Source organism: Dendrobates tinctorius, unplaced genomic scaffold (genome assembly GCF_039654945.1).
Source record: "Dendrobates tinctorius isolate UK_male_01 unplaced genomic scaffold, ASM3965494v1 ptg000250l, whole genome shotgun sequence".
NCBI lineage: Eukaryota > Metazoa > Chordata > Amphibia > Anura > Dendrobatidae > Dendrobates > Dendrobates tinctorius.
In genome coordinates this window covers 43,426,004-43,453,899 of record NW_027361917.1, presented here as the reverse complement: position 1 = coordinate 43,453,899, position 27,896 = coordinate 43,426,004, and the positions used below count along the sequence as shown (strand labels likewise).

The following is a 27,896-nucleotide window of genomic DNA, read 5'->3' as shown; positions in this document are numbered from 1 at the left end:
GTGACGTTGGGGCGGGCATCAGATCCAAGATGGCGCCCATGGAGAAAACGCCGGCCGGAGAAAACTATCGCGGGGGGGGGGGGGGAATCGATGGGCATCGGAGGAGGCGGGGAGTGCAGTGGATCCCTTATAAAGAGGGATGATCACAGAAGACACACTCCTGCCCAGAGCTTCACCATGGAAGTGGGGCAGCAAAGCCGCAGCAGCCGCCATTACAGCAGCAGGAGCTCTCACCAGATGCCTTGCCGAGCCACCAGCATACCAGGAGGAGTAGCCGCTCGAGTGGTAGGAGCAGCAGTCGTCCTGACCGGCAAGACCTCTCGACATCCAGAAGGGACGTTGTGCGCGCATCTGATCAGCCTCCGAAACCGGTACCCTTGACTGACAGCGGTGGTGAGTGAGCTACGTGAATGTCACCCTTATGGTGACAGGGTCCATATTTCTACTTGATCACTAGGGGTCGAGGAAGTCTGGCAGCAAAACAAAGAACAGAGAATGTACCCTATGCAAAAACCCGCTGGCAGTTCAGTGGCAGAAAGATATCTGTCCTGACTGTATCAATAAGACCATACAGGATGAGACCCCTGACTTCGCCACTACCCTTAGGGCTATAATACAGGAGGAAGTAAAAGGCTCGTTAAAGGCAGCCCTTAAAGTGGGGAAAAAGAAGCTGCAAGGTGACTACTGATTCAGAGACCTCTCTAGGGCAGGAAGGTCAGGAAAGATCCCTGTCTCCCTCCGCCTTCTCTCCTCAGTCCTCAGAATCCTCCTCGGACAGCGATATAGGGGGCCGACCATGTTTGCCAACTGAAGATGTAAAGAGACTGGTCAAAGCAGTCAGGTCGACAATGGGCCTTAAGGAGGAAAGAACACCTAGGTCATTAGAGGATGTTATGTTCGGAGGAAAAAAGTAAACGCATGTTCCCTGTCAATGAGAAAATTAAAGGCATTAATTGACAAGGAATGGAAAAAGCCAGAGAGGTCGGGTACTTTACCTTCTGCATCAAAGAGGAGGTACCTATTTGAGGAAAAAGATTCCGAAACTTGGGAAAAAATCCCTAAAATCGATGGTGCCGTGGCTAGGTCTTCAAAAAAAATTATCCCTACCATTAGAAGACTCGGGCATGCTGAAGGACCCGCTTGATAAAAAGGCAGATGGCTTCTTAAGACACATCTGGAAAGCGTCCGCAGGGGGATTAAAATCAGCAATAGCTGGGACATGTACTGCCTGTGCCCTCACAGTCTGGCTACAGCAGATAGATCAGCTAAGGGATAAAGTTCCAAGAGACAATATCCTAGCAAATATGACATTAGTGCATGGAGCAGCAGCTTTTTAACAGATGCCTCAGCAGACTCTGCAAGATTAACAGCCAGAGCGCAGGCTTGACCAATGCGGCAAGACGAGCCCTATGGCTTAAAGGGTGTCCGGGGGATTTACCGTCCAAACATAGACTGAAGTACCTGAGGGTAGCACTTTATGTCCAAGGTCAGGTAAAACATTATCAGTATACAGCCCTTCCATTCGGCCTGTCTACAGCTCCCAGGGACTTCACCAAAGTGATGGCTGAAGTAATGTCATACCATTGATCCCGGGACATAGATCGTCCCATACCTGGACGACTACCTGGTGGTAGGGAGGTCGGAGGCCCACTGCACACATCAAGTCAGAGAAGTGACATCAACTCTAGTAGAGTTAGGATGGATAGTAAATATCCCCAAGTCAAAATTGGCGCCAATAAATTTGCAATCCCTCCTAGGGTTAATACTGGACTCCGAGCGACAACTCTGCCTCCTACCAGAGAGCAAAGTGATCAAGATAAGGGGCTCGGCTCATACAGCAATACAACAGTCAGCAATGACACTGAGGAACATAATGTCCCTACTAGGCTCGTTAACATCATGTATACCAGCTGTAGGGTGGGCACAATTTCACTTAAGACAGCTGCAGTGGGAAGATCTGTCAGCACAGAAATCATTGAAAGGACATTTAGAAGGAGAAATATATCTTTCCTTGGTCGTAAGATTCCCTAATCTGGTTGACTGTAGAGGAGCATCTGACAGCGGGGGTCCTATGACAAAAAACAGTAGAGGACATTATCACAACCGACGCAAGTGGTACAGGTTGGGGGGCACACCTGAGATCCCACTCAGTACAAGGAACCTGGTCCGCGCTAGAAAGGAATCACGGCTCAAATATGAAAGAACTGTGAGCAGTGGAAAAGGCCTTGAGACATTTTCTCCCCTTGCTTCGGGGCCGTCATACTCGGGTCATGATGGACAATCGAGCAGTGGTGGCTTACATTAACCACCAGGGGGGACGAGGTCCTGTGGCCTCATGGAGGTGTCAAATCTACTATTCCAGTTGGCAGAACAACACCTGTTATCTCTCACGGCACTACATATAAGGGGCGTCGAAAATATACAAACAGACTTCCTGAGTTGCAGACACTTGAGACTGGGGGAATGATCCTTAAACCCTCAGGTTTTCCAACAAATAGTGCAAGCTTGGGACAAACCAGAGAGAGAACTGTTTGCCACCTCACACAATAAGAAAAGTCAGGAAGTTCTGCTCCCTAAATCCAAGGGAACATCCATTTGCAGTAGATGCCCTACAAATACCCTGGAAGTTCTCCCTGCGATAACCATGATTCCAACAGTAGTCCGGAAAATCAGAGAGGATGAAGCGAGAGTAATTCTCATAGCTCCGTTTTGGCCGAGGAGGCCATGGTTCTCCCTTCTAAGGTAGATGTCAGTTACAGATCCATGGATCTTGTCATAGGTTCTGGACCTGCTTACCCAGGGACCAGTGTGCCACTCTCAGGTGAAGGGCTTCCATATGGAAGCCTGAAATTTGAGAGGGCACTACTGAGTCGACAGGGATTCTCAACAGGGTTAGGTTTCCTACTCTTCAACAGGATGGAGACTATCACATCCAGAATCTACTTTAGAACATGGAAAAAGTTCCTAAAATTCCTGGGGGTACCCTTAGGGGATGTAGCTCCGGTGTAACTTATCTTAAAACTTCTACAGGTGGGGCTGCAACTCGGATTAGCAACTAGCACCCTCCAGGTTCAAGTTTCAGCCCTGGTGGCCCTATATAACTGCAACCTAGCATCCAATAGGTGGGTGTCCCGGTTCATTGTCTTGAAGTAGATCTAGGCCGGTCATTATCCCGAAGATCCCTCCCTGGGACCTGAATCTAGTCTTGGAGGCTTTAACCAGAGACCCCTTTGAGCCATTGCAGGAGTTATCACCAAAGTTACTCACCCTTAAAACAGTGTTGCTGGTAGCCTTAACATCGGCCCGTAGAGTGAGCGACCTACAGGCCCTGTGTATATGCCCTCCATATAATCAGATTTTTGATGACAGTGGTTCTATGGCCAGATCCGGCCTATCTCCCCAAGGTAGTCCTTAAAGGGGTTGTCCAGGCTTTTCACATAATCTCAGTACATATCTGGGCTGCAGAATTATGACAATAAGTAATTTACTTTCTGTCACTAGTTTGCACGGTTTTTTAGATATTCTGAGCAGAACGTCCAAGGGGGGGGTGTTATGGCATTGAAATGAGAACTGTTCGTAACCTCCTACTCTACCCCAAACATGCCCTCTGTAGCAACAACCCCACCGTCCATAGCTACAGGCCCTCCCCGTCCACATGAAGCAGCCCTCATCACACAGAATTCTTCCCCTCCAGCAGCCTCAGTGCAGAGAGCTGCTCCTCCCCCAGACACACACTGAACAGTTATCTATGGAAAGTGAAAGTAGTGAGGAGGAGGGAAAATCGTCCCGTATTCTGGGCCACTCCATGATTACAATACATAACTCATTATCAGTAATTCCTTCCCTCACTGTCCCAGGCTGCTGGCAGCAGTAAGAACAGACTGTGTGATGGGGGTCTGCAGCTTCTAATCTGCACAGGGGATGGCAGTCACTGATGTAATCTGTTCTGTGACAAAGCCTCTGCTGTGTGAATGAGACAGCTCTGTGTCACTGATGTCTTCACACAGCAGCAGATTTGGTGCAGTGTATGTGCGAAGCTCCACCAAACTCCCAGCAAGCTCCAGTGACCAGCACCACCCACTGCCCACTCATTGGCTGGCAGTAAACTGCACCAGCACTCATCTTTATCATCATTCCAGCATTGGAAAGAACACAGCAGTGATCCTGTATTTGTGAAAGCAGCACAATACACACATACATACATACACCCCCCCCAACACTTCACACTGTTACAGCTGCTAATTGGACAGGCTGCTCCCATCAGTATTTGTGTCATTAGAGACACAGTGCTCACACATACACTGCACCAAATCTGCTGCTGTGTGAAGACATCAGTGACACAGAGCTGTCTCATTCACACAGCAGAGGCTTTGTCACACAACAGATTACATCAGTGACTGCCATCCCTTGTGCAGATTAGAAGCTGCAGACCCCCATCACTGGCCATCACACAGTCTGTTCTCACTGCTGCCAGCAGCCTGGGACAATGAGGGAAGGAATTACTGATAACGAGTTATGTATTGTAATCATGGAGTGTCCCAGAATACAGGACGATTTTCACTCCTCACTGGTTTCACTTTCCATAGATCACTGTTCAGCTTGTGTCTGGGGGAGGAGCAGCTCTCTGCACTGAGGGTGCTGGAGGGGAAGAATTCGTTACTGTGTGATGAGGGCTGCTTCATGTGGACGGGGAGGGCCTGTTGCTATGGAGGGTGGGGTTGTTGCTATAGAGGGCATGATTGGAGTAAAGTAGGAGGTTACGACTAGTTCTCATTTCAGTGCCATAACACACCCCCCCCCCCTTGGACTTTCTTTTCAGAATATCTAGAAAACCCCATGCAAACTAGTGACAGAAAGTAAATTACTTATTGTCATAATTCTGCAGCCCAGATATGTACTGAGATTATGTGAAAAGCCCAGACAACCCCTTTAAGTTCCATAGGACTCAGGAGATCGCCTTACCATCGTTCTGTAATAATCCTAAGAAGCTTGGGGAACAAAAGTTCCATACGTTAGACGTGAGGAGGTCCATGCTACAATACATGTCCATGACTAGTCAGTAGAGGAAAGATGGTCCCTATTTGTAGCCTTCCAGGGTAGTAGAAAAGGGTACTGGGTAGCCAAAAGTACTATTGCCAGATGGATCAGGGAGGCTATTAGTTTATCCTACTCTGCAAGTGGCGCTCTGGTTCCTGAAGGCTTCAAGGCTCACTCCACCAGAGCCGTGACTACTTCCTGGGCAGAGAAGGCTGAGGTATCGATTGATTAGATTTGTAAAGCTGCTGCGTGGTCCTCACCTTCGATCTTTTTCAAACACTACCGGCTAGATCTATTCTCCTCTGCTGACTTAACCTTTGGTAGAATGGTACTACAGGCGGTGGTCCCTCCCTAAGATATTTCATTCTACAGAAGGCTCTCAGGTGTGCCGTCATGGGGGAAGGGAAAACACCAAGGTTACTTACCAGTAGCGTTTTTTTCCGGAATGCATGACGGCACCCGTATATTCCCCACCCTTATCACTCCTTTGGTGTGCACTATAGTTGGGTGTTTTTTACTTAATATAATGTGGTGATAGTTTTAACAAGTGTACTAACCAGGGAGGCCTCTGATGCTCTGTAAACCAACTGAAGCGAGGGAGAGGTACCGCCATTTTATTTTCAGTAGGGTTCCTGTCCTGACCAGGCGGATCCCGGGTTCCGGAAAAAACGGCTACCGGTAAGTAATCTTGGTGTTTACCACCTAAACTGATAGCAGCATGATGTACAGACAGCTGATTTCATTGATGTATCACTTACTGGGCTGCTTGCTGCTGTTTTGATTATATCCTTCTTTTATCTGCTACAGCTCTGCTAGTTCTTTAAATACGCAGCTCTGAATAACCCCGCCCACTCCTCTGATTGGCAGCTTTCTGTGTACACTGTGCATAAGCAGAAAGTGGTCAATCAGTGGTGTGAGCAAGGTTACATAGAGCTCATGAATATGAAGGGCTACATGGTAGCAGGTTTACAAGTCCTCTAGTGAAAAATCACGGTTTTATCAGCAGGAATTTATCAAAACTACAGCAAGCAGTCCAGTAAGTGACACATTTCTGGAATCAGGGTCTCTGCCCTTATGTCATTCGGTTGTCAGATTAAGTGGCAAAAACCTGGTAACAGACTCCCTTTAAAGAGATACTTGTGTTCCCTTTTCCCACTCAGTCAGTGGATTTTTTTTTTTTTTTTAGGTCCGCTCCCCAGTGTCCTGGCACATACATCAAACATGCTTAGATGCTCCCATTCACTTGACCTCCGTCGAGTTAGTGTGTGTACATGGGCGACTGGTGCCACTTTGTACCTATTGAGATGGCGTCTGTGGAAGACTCTATAACATTCAATATAAAGAGAAAACTGTTGCTCTGGTGTGTGGGTTGTATATGGGATTATTGGCGAAAGGGTCAGGAACATGAAAATATATTTACAGTACTTGGGCATTTCAAGATATTGTTCCTCCAAATCATCCAGGAAGTTGTCTTCCATTTCACCTTGGTTTATTTTTTTTCCTTTATCTGAACCATATGTCCTTTAAATAATGGAAATTCAGGTCTTTGATTTCTGGATGTCTAATATTTTAAGAGTAAGTGTTTTTACATATGGAATGCATCAAATAAGGAGGGACATAATGCGTTAGGAAGAATTTTCTAGTGAGAAAAATATTAATCATCGCCAGGCTGGAAGTTGATGCTTTCTTTCTGAAGTACCACGCTTTCTAATCCTTAGCGGGCGCAGTCCAAAACTCGCTCCATGTGTGCGGTATGTCGGAAAGTCCTTCTGCCTCTCTCAATGAACTGTGCGCTGATTTGTTGATCTTACCCTGTGAACTTGGAGATTTGGGAATACTAGAAATACACAAGACTTTTACTTTTCCTGTACCTTAATCAACTTCTTTGTGGGATTAATTCACGCTACATATTTTGTGTTTAACCTTTAGTTCTGCATTCAACCCTAAAAATTATGTTGCAAAAGAAATATGGATTAGTTTGCTGTTTTTTCCAATGAATCATTTAAGGGGATGTTCACACTGCGTCTTTTCCTTTCAGTCAAAAACATTGTTTTTCAAGCATAATCAAATTTTTTTTTAAGAATTGTTTTTTTTTTTCCCTTTTTGGAGTTTTGTAAATCTGTTTTAAAGTGGTGTATCTGTGAGAAATAAATACAAAAAACTCCATCTTTGATCAGAGATCAAACTTTCCCATGCATAGAATGGTAGAGTCTGAAGAGACCTCCAGGGTCATCTGGTCCAACCCCCTGCTCAATGCAGGATTCACTAAACCATCTAAGACAGATGTCTGTCCAGCCTCTGTTTGAAGACTTCCATTGAAGCAGAACTCAACACCTCTCGTGGCAGTCTGATCACCCTCACATGCAATGACATACTAATAATAATAATTTTATTTCTATAGCGCCAACATATTCCGCAGCACTTTACTTTTTAGAGGGGACTTGTACAGAGAATAAAGACATTAGAGAATAACAATCACATAAATCAACAGATACCAAGAGGAATGAGGGCCCTGCTTACAAGCTTACAATCTATGAGGAAATAGGAGGGACACGAAAGGCGGTTGGTAACAATAGCTTTCATTGTACATTCCAGCCATCAGTGTAATAGATGGGGTGTTCATGTAATGCGGCATGAACCGGTAACCAACCAGTATGTGTATAAAGTACAGACACAGAGGGCTATTAAATATATAAAGGGTGTGAGAACAGATGATACGCGGAACCTGGTTCTGAAAAAAAAAATTGAATGGACGACACAGGGATAGTTAAATATGTTGAGGCTGTAGGCCAGTTTGAAGAAATACGTTTTTAGGGCACGCTTAAAATAGTGGGTATTGGGGATTAATTGAATTGTCCTGGGTATTGCATTTCAAAGAATTGCCGCAGCACGCAAGACGTCTTGGAGATTCTAGTGGGAGGATCGAATTATTGAGGATGTTAATCTTAGGTCAGTAGCAGAATGGAGGGCATGGGAATGAGACAAGGGAGGAGTTATAGGCTGGTGCCAAACTGTGGAGCGCTTTATGGGTGAGCGTTATAAGTTTATATTGAATTCTGGAGTGGATGGGTAACCAGTTTAATGACTGGCTCATGGTAGAGGCATCAGTGTAACGGTTGGTCAGGAATATGATCCTGGCTGCTGCATTCAAGAAGGATTGGAGAGGGGAAAGATAAGCAAGAGGGAGACAAGTTAGTAGAGGGTTACAATAGAACGGATGAGAATAAGAGCTACAGTAAGAGTTTTTGCAATCGAAAGTAATAAAATGTCACATTCTAGAAATGTTTTTGAGGTGTAGATGACAAGAGCGAGCCAGTGATCGAAAGTAGGGAGTGAATGAAAGAATAGGTTCTTGCAAAAAGCAGATGCCACACTGCTGAAAAACAGTCCGTCTTTTTCTTGTTTAAGACGCCATCCACTTCCCCCAAATAATGTAGAAGAGACACACTGACTACATTAACTCTTTGAAAATTTACTCTTAGATGTAAAAAAAGCCACATCTGACATGTACGGATTTGCCCAGAAATCCTGAACATGCAATAAGGGGAATGAATAAGATAGTCAAACAAAAAATGCAGTCCAACATGCAAATGTTGGCATGCTATTTTTATTTTTTCCGAATCTTTAATGTTTGTAACATCTGTGGCATTATATGAGGCACAGTGTGAATCCACAGACTTGCGTGCACACTGTTTTGAGTTTCAAAATTAGTTGGCTTTAGTATGCCCTTATGATCTACTGTAATGTATGTCCTTCACCCAATATCTTGTTTGTATGCCCTATTTTTTGAACGTATCCATTCTTAATGCATCATAAGTGTGGATGAACTGACATATGGAAGTTTGGGATCGTCTGGTTCGACTGATCTTTAGTCCAAAGTTCAGTTCGGGTACCAGAACTATACTCGAACTTCAAACTGAACACTACCCCCATAGAAATCAATGGGGAAAATTTCTCTCCCTCTCTCCAAAACTGTATAACTGACTTTCAGGAGAAGTCCATATTCAGAGTACACTAGGTATCCGGTATGAACCCTGAATTTAACAGTTCACGTTCGCTCATCTCTAGCCATAAGCTGACTTCCTGATTTAAAATGGATCAATCATCAGATTTCTAAATGTAATTTGCATACATTATTAAATTGATCATTGAGAACTGATGTACTTTTAAAAGCCATGTTACAATAGCTGTGTAATCTTTTATGTAAATTTATATTTAATCTCCACCCACTTAACTTTATTGACAGTTCTTCAGTGTCCCTCCTCTCTGCCATTGCTAAGATCTCACACTGCTCAGGACAAGCTGCTCTGTCAGGCTGCGTAGGTGTCATAAGTTGAGGATCCAAGAAAAGCACTTCTGAGCATCCGCGCTGCTTTAGTGATAAGAATTCTTCAGAAATCCATATAAATCTTTCAAGTTCTTTATTATATGTACTACAGAAACAGCTAAAGCAGCGCGGATGCTCAGAAGTGCTTTTCTTGGATCCTCAACTTATGATACCTAGTGGACGCTGTCCACCTGCACGAGCTCTGCAGCAGCTATATGACTGCAACAAACGTTGAGTGGTTGTGTCTGAACACAACCCATAAAGGGTGAGTACTCCAGAGTACTTTTATATTTTAATTGATTTATACCAGGTGAAGCCCTATGTCTGCGCCCCCGCCCTTGTTTTCTATTAGGCTGCGTAGGTGGAGATTGAATATACACATCTGTTTTAACCATAGTCTATTTATCATAATGTCAATGCTCGACCACTTGCAAATAAGTGATCTACGCTGCACAATACGAGAAAGCATAGCGTTTTAGTATCCATATTGCATCATATATTTTGCTTTCTATTTAGAGAATAGGAATCAAGAACACGGACCCTGGACTGTTGACTCTTGATGAGATCAGCAGATTTGTGCGCCTGGACATTGACCCTTCTACTATAACCTGGCAGAGAGGTAAAGCATTGGATGGATAATTTAAAAATGTAGTTTCAAAAGTCGATGAACTTGTAAAGTAATGCAAGAGCTTTGCTGTTTGGTTTGCTGAAATGAGCACTTCGGTATAGTGTTTTGAGAGATTCTGGGGGTCTGACTCGAACTATTGGTTCAAGATAAGAACATGCAATATAATAAAAATATATTTTTTAAATTTTGTATGTTGTGATGTTTATAAAGTTGTTTCACAACTTTTATCTTGATAGGGTATCAGATCGGTGGGGCTGTGACACTCAGCACCTTCACTGGTCAGCTGTTCAGTGCAGGCAGTGGTCAGATGCTAGCAGTTGCAGAGATAAGCAGCTCAGTCTAGTGCGGCATGGCTCTGCCTGCCGGGTGCTGTAGACTTAATGATTAGCTAATCTGCAGTACCCCACAGCTTGATGGAGCTGTGCTGTTCTCTGCAACTGCAAACACCTGGCTGGTACTGAAAGCACTGATTGGTAGAGGTGAAACCCCATTGATCTAATATTGATATCCTACCCCCTTGCTATGCTTTTCCACTGCATTTATATTGATACCCCTTCGGTATTAAGATTAGATTATTTTCTTTTTTTTCATCATGGCTTCTGCTCTCTTGGATTCGTAATGAATGTTGAATCTGATTAGTTTGAGTGGTCTGCCATGTTCACGTATAAGCCCTCACCTCTCTTGATGAATAAATTAGGATTTTGTGATGGATAGAATAAAATTTAGGAAAAGCTACCGGAAACGGTCAAAGAAATAAAGCATTAATAGCATCTATATTCCAAAGAAGCCAAGAACAGTGAGCCAGGCATGCTTGTAACTTCTGCTATAGCAAATTTTCCATGTTCAATGGTCAGGCTCTAATCACTGGAACATGCCTCGAGCAATTTGTGCCACCAGCCTTTCTGACAGGAATAGATGCACAGCATTAAAATTATCATAATTGTAAATGAGATCTGTCACTCCTCCACCCAACACTCCATTGAAAAGAGGAATTGCCATGCCCAGTTATCAACTTGTAAATACCGGGAAAAAGAGAGGCATGGCACCCCATTCTAAGAAAAGCTCCTCCACCATTGTAATGACAAGGTTATATCAAAATGTGCTAGTCCGAAAAACGTACATGTCCTCCTTAATGAGATGTCACAGAATCATAGAATGGTAGAGTTGGAAGGGACCTCCTGGGGCATCTGGTCCAACCCCCTGCTCAAAGAAGGATTCACTAAATCATTCCAGACAGATGTCTGTCCAGCTTCTGTTTGAAGACTTCCATTGAAGGAGAACTCGCCACCTCTCGTGGCAGTCTGTTCGACTCATTGATCACCCTAACTGTGGTCATATCTAAGCCTATGCCTTGTGCACGGTCATTTTATTTCCCCTCCAAATGTTTTGTTCTCCACTCCTTAGTGGTGGACACGAATGATCGATTCCTACGAAGGATCACCGTGGGAGAAGCGAGCACCGAGAAAGGATGTTCCCGCCAGGTAAGACAGTCCCAAGTGTTTTTCTGAATGAGTTGTGAATGTCATGTTTGTAGAGACATTTCTGTGGTGCTGGTACATTTAATTTTAGCTGTCCATTTGTGTGTGGGGTTTCTGTTCTCTTCTACGCAAAACCTCAAGAATGATGTGTAAAGATCGCACTATAATTAGGGCAGCAGAGTAAACCAGAATCTACTTATAATTTGGAAGGATATAAAATGTGGTAAAATTATTTCAACCAGAATTTCCTGGGATTGGATTCTTAATTACTCGGGGGTATTAAACCTTTCCTTTAATCCTGGAGTATTTACTTTGCCCACTTATTTCTGCTGCTTTAAGACTTTTAATGTTATCTGAAAACATCTAAAAGCATACTGCTACCTGCGAAGTATGAACTAGCTGGGCCAAAGATGTTGCCTTACAACTTAATATATTTCTTATACAGTGCCCACATATTACGCAGCGCTGTACAGCAGTAGTCAGTTCGGAATGTACATAGTTTCTGCCGTATTTGGGCTCACAATCTTCCAGGATGTTTGATTGGGGGTGGAAACCCACCGATGTATAGGGAGAGCATGCAAACCCCATGTTTATGTTGTTCTTTTTTGGGATTTGAGCCCTCATTGGTTGCCAGTTCTAACCACTGAACCATGTACCATCCTGTGCTGTCCTACATTTAAAGTCGCCAGTTCCCAGGCGCAATTTAAAAAAAACAAAACAAAAACAAATTGTGCTTTACTCTCCCTCCCACGGTCCTGCCTGGAGTCGCTGCCCTGGTTTCTCTTGGTTGTTTGCAGCACAGACGTCTTGTCGACAGCACTGCAGCCAATTATTTATCTCGGTGGCTCTGCCGAAGTGGATGTCACACCGCTGAGCTCAGTGATTGACCGCAGCACTGTTGGTGACATCAAAACTGCAGACAGAGCGTGACCAAGACTAATGCACTGGACCCGAGGACAATGAGTAAAGCACAGTTTGGGGTTTTATTTCCTATATAGCAAACTTTTCTAATACAGGAAAACTCCTTTTATGACTTATCAATCAGGGACAGTCCAGTATGTGTCAAATCGTTTGATGCCATGATGAAAGATTGCTTTACCCCTACTGGACAGGTTGTGACACCTGCAATTGTTTAATGGTCATTCCTAAGCAAACAAGTTATTCCGTATCCCTGGTTATTGGGGGTCAAACCAGGGATGCCACAACCTAGTGGTACCAGCCATCAACAAGTTATCCCCTATCCAACGAGTAGTGAATAACTTGTGTTTTCCCTTCACCCATGACAGCACACCTGAGAGGGATCCCCCCCACCAGGACAGGAACCTACAGAAATATAAGGTGCGGCACCTCTCCCCCCGCTTCAGTTGGGTTCCTGTCCTAGGAAAGGAATCTCAGACTGACAGCGGCAGTGCCTGTTATGGATGAAGAGACCCAGGGCCATCCCGGCGCGGGAAGAACAGGTCATCTTACCTGTAGTGCCGGCCGTCTGTTTCATGGGAGCGCAGTCCCCGGGGTCTCCTTGGGGCTCCGGGTTCGTGCGGGTGCGGTTGGCGGCCTCTATGCTTCGGGGCGCTCCACCGTGCCACCGCGCATAGCGTGGGAGAGCCGGGGGCGTTTTCCGGCCACTGACGTCAGCGGCGCAGGGCATCCTGGGAGCGCGCCAACTGACGTCAGAAGTGCGACGGCAATATGGCGCCTGGTGCGGTTGCAGGGAGAGGGGGAAAAAAACGCTCTCCGGGCCGGACCTACTTAAAAGGAGGAGAACGTCAGTGCGGCCAGGTAAACCATGGGGTCAGAGCAGGAACGGTCGCCGTCTCCGCCTCCATCACAAACCTTGGCTCGCAAACATGGCAGCCGTTTAAGCGGCAAAAGCAGCAGTTGCCCGAGCCACAGGTCGGGAGACTCCGATGTCCAGAGAGCACAGGTCACGTGCTCCACCACAGCCTCAGAGTCCGGTACCTTACTTTTCAGGTGGTGAGTGATCTCCGTGAATGTTAGTATGGTGTTAATAGGGTCCTTCTTGTGTGTTAAATTCCTTAGGAAAAGCCCAAAAAAGCAGGGAACAAGAGGAACAATAGAGATTGTGCCATATGTAGAAGCCCCCTAGCGAGAGATTGGCAGAAGGACCTTTGTGCCAACTGCATCTGGCAAACCATGGCTGAGGAGGCGCCGAGCTTTGCAATCAACCTCAGATCGGTCATCAGGTCAGAGGTGGAAGGCTCACTTAAAGTACTGTTAAATAAAAAGAGTAGAAAAGACTCCCCTAGCTCTTTCTCAGACTCTTCCTCGGCCCTATCTCAGGCCAAACACCCATCCTCCTCCTCGGATAGCGACACTGGTGGCAAGTCGTGTTTTCCAGTAGAGGATACGGATGCTCTCCTCAAGGCCATCAGAGTAACAATGGGCCTACAGGAGGAAAAAACAGCCAAGTCCCTGGAAGATGTCATGTTCGGGGGTCTACAGGAAAGGAAGAAACATACCTTTCCAGTCAATGAGAAAGTCCAAGCACTCATTGAAAGAGAATGGAAGAAGCCTGAGAGATCAGGAGCACTTCCCTCCTCCTCTAAAAGGAGGTACCACTTTGAACGTAAGGACACGGAGATATGGGATAAGGTCCCAAAGATTGATGCAGCGGTGTCCAGGTCATCCAAAAAATCGGCCCTGCCCCTGGAAGATTCAGGAGTACTGCACTTAGAGACCCGCTAGATAAAAAAGCCTACTTAAGGCATATGTGGGAAGCAGCAGCAGGAGGACTAAAACCAGAAATAGCCGGCACCTGCACAGCACATTCCTTAATGATTTAGCTACAGCAGCTGGAAGAGAAACTTGCTTCAAAGGTCTCGAGGGAAAAAATTCTGGCGGACATGTACCTTCTGCACGGAGCGGCAGCTTTTTTAGCCGACACCTCCGCTGATTCCATGAGACTGACAGCTAGAGCAGCAGGGATATCAAACGCCGCAAGGCGCGCATTATGGCTTAAAGGCTGTCCAGGGGATCTACAGTCTAAAGCCAAGTTGTGCTCTCTCCCATGTGATGGTCATTTTTTATTTGGGAAAAATCTGGATGACATCTTGGAAAAAGCCAGTGACAGAAAGAAGGGCTTCCGGGGGTCGTGGCTATGCCGTGAATAGGAGAGGACGCTGGTGAAGGGAACTCCTCTTAATCCTGACGAATCCTGATCCCTAGACCCTCTCCTGGCGACTTACTTGCGGCTGGCTGGACCCCCTTGGACGCCGGGACCCCCTGGGCACTCCGTGGCAGGTCGGGAGACTGCTTTTGGGAGCGGACGGCGGGGGAGAAAGAGGCGGGCGGCTGGTTCCCCCACGAGGCGGCGGCCATCTTGGGCGCGCGGCTCAGCTGCTGAGAGCTGCAGCGCCGCCGGGCAGTGAAGAAAACCGGCTGACAACCTGAGGGAGCGCGCGGTGAGTGCCCTGGAAAAATGGGCCCCGCGTGGTATCCCTCTCTGCTTACCCGCTCACTGGTGCCATCATTAAGGGAGGCCCTGTGCACCCTCCCCTACTGCAGCTGCCTCTGCGCGACCCCCCCCCGCCCGGGACATAAAGATCATTTGAATTGTGCCTGGCTGCCGTCCATATAATTCCTCAGGCATTTCTCTGTAGCCTAAGCCATATTTAACTGTTGCCAGCCCTCTGTGATTCCCATCTGTAGTGGGTAATACCTGGATTACAAGTTTCAACAGAACACACCGCAGACAATCATGAGCCGACTTACAGGGTTGGGAGTGGCGGAAAAATTGAAGGAGTTTGCTAGACCTGACCCCGCTGAAAGTGTGCGGCATAATAGGAGCACATCCTCTCAAGTTCAGCGCAAAAATCGCCAGTCTGGGGGCGAGGAGGAGATGGAACAGGAAGAACTGACCCTTAAACAGGCATCTGAGCAGTTGATGCAGGCTATCTCACTGACCAGGACATCCCTGACGGAGAAAATTGAGGATGTTTACACGGAGGTGGGGAGACTCCGTCAGGATATGCAGGCCATGAAGGGGCGCATTACGGAGGTGGAGACGAGGGTGTCTAAGGTGGAAGATACCATTGCACCTATGGAGACTAAATTAACGAAGGTAGCGGGCTCTATGAATGCTTGGAAGCAGAAAGTGGATGATTTGGAGAACAGAATGCGCCAGAATAATATCCGTATTGTTGGACTACCTGAGTGCTCGGAAGGTCAGCATCCTGAGTAGTTTCTGGAGGATTGGCTTAAGACCTCCCTGGGGGACGAATTCTCAGGAATTCACAGGAACATTGTATGCTCGCTGATATATCCGGCCCGGCTCCGAGTTGTTCATGAGGGTTCCTCCGTATTTTTTACAGATCCGGCGGAGGCAATTGAGTGGCTGCGGTCCCTTGCCGGATCCCCTGCGAGGGAGTCCTAGTGTGGCGGCTGTTACATCGGATTTTCTCAATTAACGGTCTAATTGGAGCTCTCCCGGCGAGTTCCCAGATGCCACCTATACCGGACACTGTACTCAGTGATGGTATCCCCTTGTTTATCTTTTGATGGGGGCGTAAGACTGTACGCCTATGTTACTATGTTCCTGTTTTGCTTTTTCTTTTTCAAAAGCTTTAGTTTTTATAGTTGTTTAGATGAAGGCCGCAGCCGACGCCAAATTCTGTTATCTGTGTGGGCTCTCTGCACCTGGTTCGGGCACCATTATGCACCATATTCAGGTAGATGGGAATGGGGTCTGAGCTGATTTGTATGACCTGGAATGTAAGAGGCATAAAAACGCCTCGAAAGAAAATTAAGGTGTTCTCACAAATCAGACATTACCGTCCTCCCATTGTGGCTCTGGTGGAGGCGCACCTGACTAGAGATACAGTTCGGTGGGTACAGAAACCGTGGGTGCAATGGTTTATACATGCTTTTTACACCAGCTACTCAAGGGGAGTTTCTCTGTTAATTCATAAGGATGTTCAGTGGGAGGTCGGGGAGGCCCGGAGAGACCCCGAGGGACGATTTGTGTTCGTACACGCGCTAATTAACTCTCAGAAATGTCATTCTTTGTATTTACAATCCCCCTCCGACCAATATATCAATTGTTCAAAAGGCATTGAGCTTTGCTTTAAATTACCCAGACGCACATGTCATTTGTATGGGAGATTTTAATTTGGTCATGAACAACCATCTTGATAAATTGAGACTGGGCGATGGAATACAGGGTGGGGTCCCCCCCGGGCACATCCCAACTGTCACAATTCATGGCGGGTAGTGGGTGGCTAGATCTATGGAGAATACGCCATCCAGAGACAAGGGAGTATACTTACGTTTTTGGGTCCAGCAGTCTGGCGGCGTGTATGGATGATATTAAACATGGAGGCAGGGGGATTTCGGATCATAGTTCAATTATTCTCAAGCTTAAATATGGGCCATTGACTAATAGGATAGCATGGAAGCTGAATCCTTTTTGGCTGAAGTTGATAACACCCCCTTATAGAACGATAGATCAGTTACGTTGCTTTGTCTCGTCCCACCCTGAAATAATGTATTTTGGGATGCTCTCAAAGCCTATCTACGGGACTGTCTATCCTCTACGATTTCTCACATTAAGCGGGTGACATCGGAGGAGGATGGCGAGATGGAGCGACGTCTGAAGGACTCGGAGGCAGCCTATATATCGGATCAAACTAACAGTAATAGGGTAGAATGGCTGACCGCTCAAAGGTTATATGCTCAATACACTGACACCAAGACGAAGCGTAAATTATTTTTTGCCTGGCAGTCTAATTTTGAAATGGGGAATCAGATGAGTAAGTTTCTGGCTTACTTAGTACGACAGCATAATGCAACTAACACAATTCTACAAATCCGTGATTCAGGTGGTACGTTGGTTTCCTCAACAGAGGAGATACTAAAATGCTTTTCTGATTATTATGGTTCATTGTACAATTCTAAGACGGATGTGGATGGTCTGGAGTGTTTAAATTATCTGTTAGACATAGACATAGTTTCCCACGCTGAATCCTACCCAACAGGCCTTTATGGATGCTGAGTTTACTCTGGAGGAGGTTGAGGATGCCATAAAAGACATGGCCTTCGGGAAGGCCCCTGGGCCGGATGGGTTTCTTGTGGAGTTATATAGGAAATATCAAGATATACTGGCGCCCCTTTTGTTGACAGTGTTTCGTAGGATTTGGGAGGGGGGATGCATGCCAGAGTCCATTTATGAGGCCAATATAATAGTTCTTAAAAAGGAGGGGAAAGACCCTTTAGATTGTGGATCTTACAGGCCTATATCACTAGTAAATGGGGATTATAAAATTTTTACAAAAATTTTGGCCAAAAGAGTAAATTCAGTTATATTAGATCTTGTACACCCTGATCAGACAGGTTTTATGCCGCGTAAGAGCACTTCCATGAATATCAGACGTGTCCAGTCAGTGGTCCTATATAGCTCTCTGGTACCGGATAATGAATGGGCGTTGGCATCACTGGATGCGGCCAAGGCCTTTGACTCGCTTGAATGGCCTTTTCTCCGTGCGTGTTTGCAGAGGTACGGGTATGGAGATAGATTCCAAAAGTGGGGTCAATGTCTTATACATGAAGCCCAAGGCCCGGGTCATCGTAAATAACTCCATATCTGAATCGTTCTCACTGCATGGGGGAACTCGTCAGGGGTGTCCTCTTTCCCCCGCCATTTTTGCTCTTGCTATTGAGGCGCTGGCAATTCGTATAAGATCCTCCCCTGATATTGCTGGTATAGAAATAGCAGGTCGGACGGACACCATAGGCCTATATGCTGATGATATTGTGATATTTATGGACAAAGCAGAGGAGACCCTAACAAGAGTGATCACTACCATAAATAAATTTAGTAAATATTCTGGCCCATACATAAATTGAGAGAAATCTGCTTTGATGCCTCTTTCCCATGCTCCAATGCCACGACTTGAAACTCTCTCCTTACTGCCCATTGTAACCAGTTTGAAATATTTGGGTGTTTATATCTCTAAGGGTAATAAATTTGATTTACAACTCAATATACAACCATTGCTGCAGATGGTTAAATGTAAATTTGTGATTTGGGGTAAACTTCCACTGTCTGTAGCCGGACGTATTAATTTAATTAAAATGATATTACTCTCCAAGCTTAGCTACTTTCTTCAATATAGTGCGGTAGTGGTGCCCAAATCCTTTTTTGCTAATCTAAATTCCCAAACCTCATCCTTTATTTGGGGGAAAGCCAGGCCTAAACTCAAGCTAACCACTCTGAAGAGGCCCAAGAAGGGAGGAGGGGCGGCGTTACCAGATTTCTTTTTATATTATCTAGCTGGACAGGCCAAGGCTATAAGTACATGGATGCCTGGAGGTCACCTCCTGAATTCTGAGAGTCATCTACTTCATGCTGCAGGAACTGGTTGCCCACTGGGTTTTTTTGGAAATGAGGAAAATAAATGTCCTGAGACTGTTGCCTCTGCTCCATCTGGCTCGATCGATATGGAGACAGATTAAGGGGGTGGTTAGATTTGGGGATACTATAGCTAAAATGCCTCTGTGGAATAATAACTACCTCCCGGTGCTACGTGAACATTCATCCACCGAGTTCTGGGTTCAATACAGTGTCTCTACGATAGGTGATCAATACGATCATGGTACTTTGGTGTCCTTTGAGCAATTACAGGCTGATCGAGGTGTTCTGAGATCCCAGTTCTTCCGTTATTTACAACTGTCAGCTTTTCAATCGCATGTGAGAAGTCTAAATATAAGTGATGCCATTTCATCTCTACCCTTGATAGGGATCCTCAAGTCACAAGGCCCTCAAGGTCTCATCTCCTCTCTATATACATATATGTTGTCAGTGAGGACAGAATGTGCCTTAGATTCCGTTAAGAAGAAATGGGAGGGGCTCATCCCTGATACACAAAGTGAGGAATGGGAAGAAATCCTGGAGTCACCAATTTGGGTGTCTGTCTGCCAACAACAAGATGATACAACTGTATATTATTAATCAATAATATTTGACCCCAATTCGACTCTTTAAGATGGGCCGATACCCGTCATCGGAATCTTTGAGGTGTCATTCAATGGATGCAGACTTTATTCATATGATCTGGTGTTGTCCTGTTGTTGTGCAATATTGGAGAGGGGTGACATCATTATTAACATCCTTGGTACAAACCCCAGTTCCTCTTGAGCCACTGATCTGTCTGTTTGGAGTGTGGGATGAGGAGACATGGGGTCATTATGTTGGGATTTTTCTACGGGAGACACTGTTCATGGCACGGAAGATACTAGCACTACGGTGGATGGGGAATTCACCTCCCTCTCTTGGGTCCTGGATCACTCTAGTAAATTCGATTATCCCATATGAACGTACACTGTACCAAAATAGAGGGTACCCGGGTAAATGCAAAAAGATTTGGGAGAGGTGGAACTCCTCTCACCTTACTTTGCAGAGCGGAGATATCGCACAGTAAACCGCTCATTATATACAAGTAGGCTGCGGAATAGTTTGTTTGTTTTGGTAGATGTAGGTAGGGTTTAGAAGCCAGGCAGGTTTTACTACTGGTGCATTAACACAATACTACTGTGATTGAATTGATATTATGTTTGCTTTATTTACACACAATTGATGCACGCATTATGTCTCACGTCTACATGCTATTTGAACATATATATTTTGTATCAAGCTTAACATCTTGTACTAAATGTGTGTACTGTAAAACTGTTTATGGTTTAATAAACGAATTTAAAAAAAAAAAAGAAAGAAGGGCTTCCCCAGGTTTCCAGCAGAGCAGAGAAGGCCGTCAAAATTCAACAGGGGCCGTCCTCCGGGGGAAAGGAGAAAATGGGAGGACAAAAGGAAGGGGTCCGGATTCATGTTCGGAGGAGCCACCTCATCCTCCAAAAAATCCCCACAATGACTCCAGCATTCCGGTAGGGGGAAGACTGATGCTTTTTTCCCAGGCCTGGGAAAGTATCTTTTCCAATGCCTGGATCTTAAAGATCATAAGAGAAGGCCTCAAAATCCTGTTTTTTCAGCGGCCGAGAGCATCATTTGTTGTGACCCCCATCAGGAAGGGGATAGAAGAACAATTGGCCCTGGAGTCAGAAATCTTAAGTCTGCTAGACAAGCACGTTCTGTCCAAGGTCCCGAGCGGACAGGAGAGAACGGGATTCTACTCACCCCTCTTCCCAATAAAAAAAACCGGACCAGTCATTCAGGACAATCATAAACCTCAGAGGTCTCAATCAGTGGATAAAAAAATCAGACCTTCAAAATGGAGTCGGTAACTACAGTCATAAAACTGCTACACCACAATTGTTTTATGGCCGTAGTAGATCTAAAGGATGCATACTATCACATGCCGATTCACCCAGGTTATCAAAGATACTTAAGAGTGGCGCTCTACATCCAGGGCAAGCTCAGACCTTTTCAATTCAGAGCCCTTCCGTTCGGCATATCCATAGCCCCGAGAGTGTTTACCAAAATCATAGCGGAGATGACAGCCTTCCTCTGAATCCACAACACAGTCATAATACCCTATTTGGACGACTTCCTAATAGTGGGCAGCTCACGGCGCATGTGGAAAGAGTAACAGACACCCTACAAATTCTGGGGTGGATGGTAAACATCAAAAAATCAAAGCTACAACCCCTAAAGAGATTTTTCTAGGGTTCATCCTGGACTCAGAACAACAAAGTTGTCTGTTGCCAGTGGCCAAGATGGAAAAGGTGAGAAATATGAAATTGGTTGCCCTAGACCAACCTCACATGACCCTGAGAAGCGCGATGTCCTTGCTAGGCACCTTGACAGCGTGTATCCCAGCGGTCAGGTGGGCACAATTCCACACCCGACAGCTTCAGGGAGAAATTCTGTCAGCCCAAAAATCGCTGAGAGGGCGTTTAGAAGGAAGGTTGGAGCTTTCCTTCGAGGTCAAAAACTCTCTCATATGGTGGTTAGACAGGACAAACCTGACAGTCAGGGATACTATGGGACAGACCAGTGACCAACATAATTCTGACAGATGCGAGTTCCGCAGGCGGGGGAGCGCACCTAAGGGGTCAGGCGGTCCAGGGACCCTGGGGGGCCTCAAGAGCAATTCATCTCTCTCCTCGCTACTCCTCCACTTCTCCCCTCGGTAAATCTCTTCACTGGCTCCCATTCCCTCAGCGTATCCAGTTCAAATTACTAATACTGACCTACAAGGCCATCTACAACCTGTCTCCTCCATACATCTCTGAACTAATCTCCAGATACCTTCCCTCAAGGAATCTCCGGTCCTCCCAAGACCTCCTTCTCTCCTCTACACTTATTCGCTCCTCACCCAACCGCCTCCAAGACTTCTCCCGAATAGCCCCCATTCTTTGGAATTCCCTGCCCCAACACGTCCGGCTATCAACCACACTCGGATCCTTCAGACGGAACCTGAAAACCCACCTCTTCAGGAAAGCCTGCAGTGATCCCCGCTGCCTCCTCACCACTACTGGAGCTACCGCCTCACCATCACTGGAACTGCTGTAACCCCCCAACCTACTGTCTCCTTCCCCACCATCCTGTAGCATGTAAGCCCGAAAGGGCAGGGTCCTCTCTCCCCTCTATATCAGTCTGTGATTGTTAGTTTGTTTGCTGTAAGTGATATCTGTAATCTGTATGTAACCCCTTCTCATGTACCGGACCATGGAACCAATGGTGCTATATAAATAAATAATAAAAAAATAAAATTATATTAGTGGCCCGTAGAGTAAGTGACTTGCAGGCCCTCTCGGTGAATTCAACTTATACCCAGGTGTACCAGGACAGGGTTGTGTTAAAAACAGACCCCGCATATCTACCTAAAGTAGTATCAGATTTCCATCGGAGCCAGGAAATTGTCCCCCCTCCTTCTGTGAGAATCCAAAAAACCCAGGGGAGGAGAAATTCCACAAACTGGATGTTAAAAGGGCCCTGCTAGAATATATGTCAGTGACTAGCCAGTGGAGGAGGACCCAGTCCCTATTTGTAGCCTTCCAGGGTGCCAGAAAAGGTTACGGAGTGTCAAAGGGGACCATTGCCAGTTGGATTAGGGAGGCCCATTAGTGTAGCCTACTCAGCTAGTGGCATTCCAATTCCTGAAGGCATCAAGGCTCATTCCACTTGAGCCGTGGCGACCTCCTGGGCCGAAAAGGCAGAGGTATCAATAGACCAAACTTGTAAGGCCGCTACCTGGGTCTCACCATCAACCTTGTTTAGACACTATAGATTAAATCTATCCTCCTCTGCTGACTTAACCTTTGGTAGAAGGGTGCTGCAAGCCGTGATCCCTCCCTAAGGTGTTACGAAGTCTCCAAAAATCTCTCAGGTGTGCTGTCATGGGTGAAGGGAAAACCACCATGGTTACTTATCGGTAGCCGGTTTTTCCGAAACCCTTGACAGCACCCGTATATCCCCCCCCCCCCCCCTTTCACCGTATGGGTGTGCACGTTAGTAGGGTGTACTTGTGTGATGTGGTGTTGGATAAACATGTAACTAAGCGGGAAGTCCTCTCATGCTCTGTAACCAACTGAAGCGGGGGAGAGGTGCCGCCCCTTATATTTCAGTAGGTTCCTGTCCTGGCGGGGCGGATCCCTCTAAGGTGTGCTATCATGGTGTGTGTGTTTTTTTTTTTTTTTTTTTTTTTTTTTTTTTAGGAATAATCCTTTTAATTGCTTAAGTAATACCAAATGGCTATGATGTGTTATTGACTGTGTAGCCAAAGTTTCTGTGGTCTACGCTTTCCCAGCAACGCATTCTGTATAGTGGTTATTGTGGCAATGCTGCAGATTATAATTCTTTGCCGGGTATCATTTCTTAAAATTGTTGCTTTAAATCATGATTTAAACGTAAATTTAGCTTTATTAGAAAGGCATTTTATGTATGAAGTTACATGTAAATGATCACTATTGATGGCGCAGTCGTCACGGCTTCATTTTATGGGTGGTTTTATGAGTGACATGGATTATCTGATATTATTTGAAATATTTGTTTCCAGACCCAGTTTGACATTGCTGTGGCAAGTGAAATCATGGCTATACTTGCCTTAACAAACAACTTGCATGATATGAAGGAAAGATTTGGCAAGATGGTGGTAGCCAGTGACAAAAAAGGGCAGCCGGTGACAGCCGAAGACCTGGTAAGGGTTATTCGCTGCTAAATGCTTCATGCTGTAGTTATACATTATAATATTGCATTGTACTTTGCTAATTAAGTTTATGTTGAGATGACTGGGGGAAAATTTTGGGACTAGGAAGGGGAAGTAAGACCGTGGAAGATTTGCTGTCATAAGCTCTGTTAATGTGCCATATTCACTTATTCATGCATTATTAACCCTTGGGTATGAGATCTAAGGGGTAACGTTTCTCCTTGTGTAGAGTGACATGCCGGCTCTGGCATGACAAGGTAAGGAGGCTTATTTGTCGTGCAAAGCTCATTTGGGAAATTTAATTTGCCCTTGGGTATGATCATTTTCCAGCTTCTGAGAAAGCCTTGTAATGAAGACTGGTGCTAAGAAATCTATGCAGTTTAGGAATGCTATTGTCCAATGATGTGCGCCTCCCCTTGTAATTACATTGCTTAGCAGAACACGCTTGTAGATGGCCAGCGGCCTGGCTGCAGCCCTTGCAGCTGGAAAACGTAATGCGATTCTACAACACAGGCTCCCTATTAGATAGGAGCGCGTAAGAGACTGATCTAGGTGCATAGTCTCTTAATGCACACATATGTGAAGCCTTCATCATGGATTTTCTTGTGTCTCATGCAGTCCTCCTCGATTGATCTCTGGTTTTCCTTTTCATTCTTTTTACCTCTCTTTTAGTTAGGGTTTATCAATTACCAAAGGTCCAGTTGCACAGCACGATTCTGGTGAACGAGTGTTCCTAGGAATGCTCGATTACTGATAATTGTGCAGTCTAAGGCCTCTTTCACACTTCAGTTTTTTACAATCCGTCACAATCCACCAGGTTCTGAAAAAAACGGATCCTCAATTTTCTTTTGAGGATCCTTTTTTTTTTTTCCCCATTGACTTCCATTATTGGCGGATTGTGACGGATTGCCGTCCGTTGCATCCGTTTTTTTTCCGGATCCGCCAAAAGTTGCTGTCCGTCACCATCCTCAAAGATTTCAAAACGGAGCTTGCAACGTTTTTTTCTCTGGCGGATCCTCCAGACACTAATTTAACCCGAAATTCTTTCTGGGTGCCGGACAAAAAAGAAAAAATGCTCTCGCTCTCTCCTTTTCTCTCTCTCGCTCTCTCCTTTTCTCTCTCGCTCTCTCCTTTTCTCTCGCTCTCTCGCTCTTTCCCTTTCTTTCTCTCGCTCTTTCCCTTTCTTTCTCTCGCTCTCTCCTTTTCTCTTGCTCTCGCTCTCTCCTTTTCTCTTGCTCTCGCTCTCTCCTTTTCTCTTGCTCTCGCTCTCTCCTTTTCTCTTGCTCTCGCTCTCTCCTTTTCTCTTGCTCTCGCTCTCGCTCTCTCTCTCTCTCTCACCTTTTCTCTCGCGCTCTCTCTCTCTCCTTTTCTCTCGCTCTGTCTTTTTTCAGGCTGCGATTCCTTTAAAATTCTTAATTTGTCGGATCCGTCAAAAAAAAAAAAGGACAGGTGGCATCCGTTGTCATCAGTACTAAAACGGTTCCGCCATCCGTCCTTTTGGCGGATTTTGACTGATGCAAAAAACTGAAGTGTGAAAGAGGCCTAACCAGGCTGCCGACCGAAGACCAAAATGCTCATATGTCAGGTGAAATGATTTTTTTTTTGGACTGCACGAAAAAACCTAATTCTGGGCACCGCGTCCTCCTGTGTAAAAGCCGAGAACGGCAGCTTCTTCACACTGTACATCTATTACAGATGTTTTCGGACTATTATATGGTTGCAAGTCCGCTATTGTAAACGCACCCTGGGGTACTTGATAAAAGCACCTTGTTTCTTTATCTACTTGTTTATTGAAAGCGTGTGTGAAAATAGAAGTATTGTTCCACTTGTCCACATATAGATTACGTCACTGAACTGAATATAATGGGAGAAAACATTTTGGTTTACTGTCTCCTATTCTCTTAGCATTATCCGAAACCTAGAAATAAATGTTGAAAAATTTAACAAGAAATATAATTGCCTTCACTGTTTAATTTTTTTACCTCAGTATTTGTACGTCAAATCCAGGAGTGGGTCATAAACGCAGAAGTGGTGACGTGTTTTTATTATACCTTTCCTCTGATTGCTCCTCTCCTGATTTTGGCTTGCAGATACTGAGGTAAAAAACTCACCAAATACTCAACGTGTGCACATGGCCTCAGCATGCCACTACCATACTCTTCTGGTGGTGGCTTATCACACCAAGAACTCAATAAACATGGGTCCAATATGATGTGCCTTGGGATATTCGCCCCATCCCCCTCAGTACACATGGCAACATAGGACCCAACAAACTTAAATACTCTATAATAAATAATTGAGACATCCAGACATATGTGGAGAAAAGTGGCCATGTAAACTTTATTAAGGGTTACTGAAATCCATGGGAAAAACCAAAATCCACCAAATAATTAATTCTTTAATAAATAATTCCATAAATAATTCCTTTATTAATCCGATAACCAAAATTCGCTCCTTGAAAAGAGCAATCGTACCCAACTCTAATAAAGTTTTCATGACGGAAAAAGAGAGAATTACATAAAATTGGGGAGGGCGGGCGGGCATCTTCTTAACTTCAAAGTTGAAAAGTGATGAAATCACCTCAGGTTCCAGTATATATAGTCCTTTACTCCCGCCGAAAAGGCAGACCAATCAAAGCCCGTTACCAGGTCAATTCACACAACTCGATTTCTTATTGGTTAATAACCAGCCAATTAATAAAAAAATTCCTCAGAACCTGAAAGAAGAAACTTAGAGACAGCATTAACCCTTAAACTACCCAACCCAAATAAAAACAGGTCCATGTTGCCATGTAACCATCGGACAAGGGTCCACTGCTTTGACATGGCAACATAGGACCCAACAAACTTAAATACTCTATAATAAATAATTGAGACATCCAGACATATGTGGAGAAAAGTGGCCATGTAAACTTTATTGAGGGTTACTGAAATCCATGGGAAAAACCAAAATCCACCAAATAATTAATTCTTTAATAAATAATTCCTTTATTAATCCGATAACCAAAATTCGCTCCTTGAAAGGAGCAATCGTACCCAAACGGGCAGACATCACGAATGGCTGACCACTCCCAAAACAACCAGCCACTGCTCCACAACCGTCTGGAGGCCCAAATTAAAGATATCGAGGCCTATGTCCCCCAGATGAACACCATCCGGACGATATAGGCCCGGCAAAAAGCCTTCCAAATCCAAATGGCGAAAAGAGAAAAAACCTAGACTAGACATGAATCTTTCCATCCTCCTGTTACTCCTCTTCCTGATACCGTTCACAAAACCTAACGGGCCACCATTCCAGATCAAACTGGGAACGACTTCGGAAAAAACTAGAAAAGTCCCGGGAAACATAGAACGGAGTAAATTCATATCCCTCTGCATTAACCAAAACAAATCCCAAGTCCGGATCTTACCCAAGTCGTTCACCGAGAGATGAACAATCAACAGATCGGGAAGAGGACAGGAGGATGAGAGCTCTCTAATAAGCTGGCACAGATCCCCCCAGCGCAAGCCACGAACGCCATGCCAAAAAATACGGACGGTAGCCGGATCGAAACACAAATTGTTTGTATAAGGCCGAAAACTTTCTCTACGATGAGCCCAATGAACGTAAGAATGTCCTACTATCCATATAGTCCTTGGACCTATAACAAAAGAACAAAAATTAAACCGTGAATGCCAGGTAAGGACGAATATACAATTCTGCTCTATTAGATTCCCACCTTCCCAGACGTTTAATCCTGTCTTCTGACAGCCCAAGACGGGCCGCTTCAGTTGCGGCCCCGATCCTAAAAGAATGTGGGGTAATACTTAGGTGTCCCAGACCCAAAAATAGCAAACATTTCTTAAGTAAAACACCAAATTGGAATTTCGTGACCGGCTCCAAAGAGCCGTGCAAAAATAATGGGCCATTGACTTTAGGGCGGAAAGAAAACCAACGTAACAAGTTTGCCATAGGGCAAAGCGGAGAATCTGGAACGGCCCCAAGCCGAATCGACACGCCTTTACCCAGTTGATCTGTTTTGGAACGACGGAGCCGAATAATGACCGACGAAAAATAAACGGTAACGTCAGAGACCTGTAAACCTGACGGCGAAACCTTGTTCAAGGCGACCAGCTCGCAAACCCGAAACGCGCCAAAAAATGCAAAAACGAAGCACGTCCGGAATAAGCAAGTTTCGAATGAATCGAAACAGACCTTGGGCAAAGTGTCCCATAACCGCATCAGCAGGTCCACTGATATAGGCCGTCTACAGTCCGGACGAAAATTCGCTTTCCTTAAACCCTTTAGAAATTGGCGCACCGGAAAAA

General features: G+C 45.3%; 1 protein-coding gene across 2 annotated transcripts in view; it reads left to right on the top strand.

Moving 5' to 3' along the window:
• Positions 1-27,896, top strand: part of MTHFD1L (methylenetetrahydrofolate dehydrogenase (NADP+ dependent) 1 like) — a 346,407-nt gene that overhangs the window by 74,323 nt on the left and 244,188 nt on the right. For both annotated transcript variants that reach the window (XM_073557652.1, XM_073557653.1), the window contains exons 16-18: positions 9,881-9,983; positions 11,397-11,473; positions 23,440-23,580. In XM_073557652.1, the coding sequence (XP_073413753.1) occupies positions 9,881-9,983; positions 11,397-11,473; positions 23,440-23,580 (321 nt within the window). The remainder of the gene's footprint in view (positions 1-9,880; positions 9,984-11,396; positions 11,474-23,439; positions 23,581-27,896) is intronic.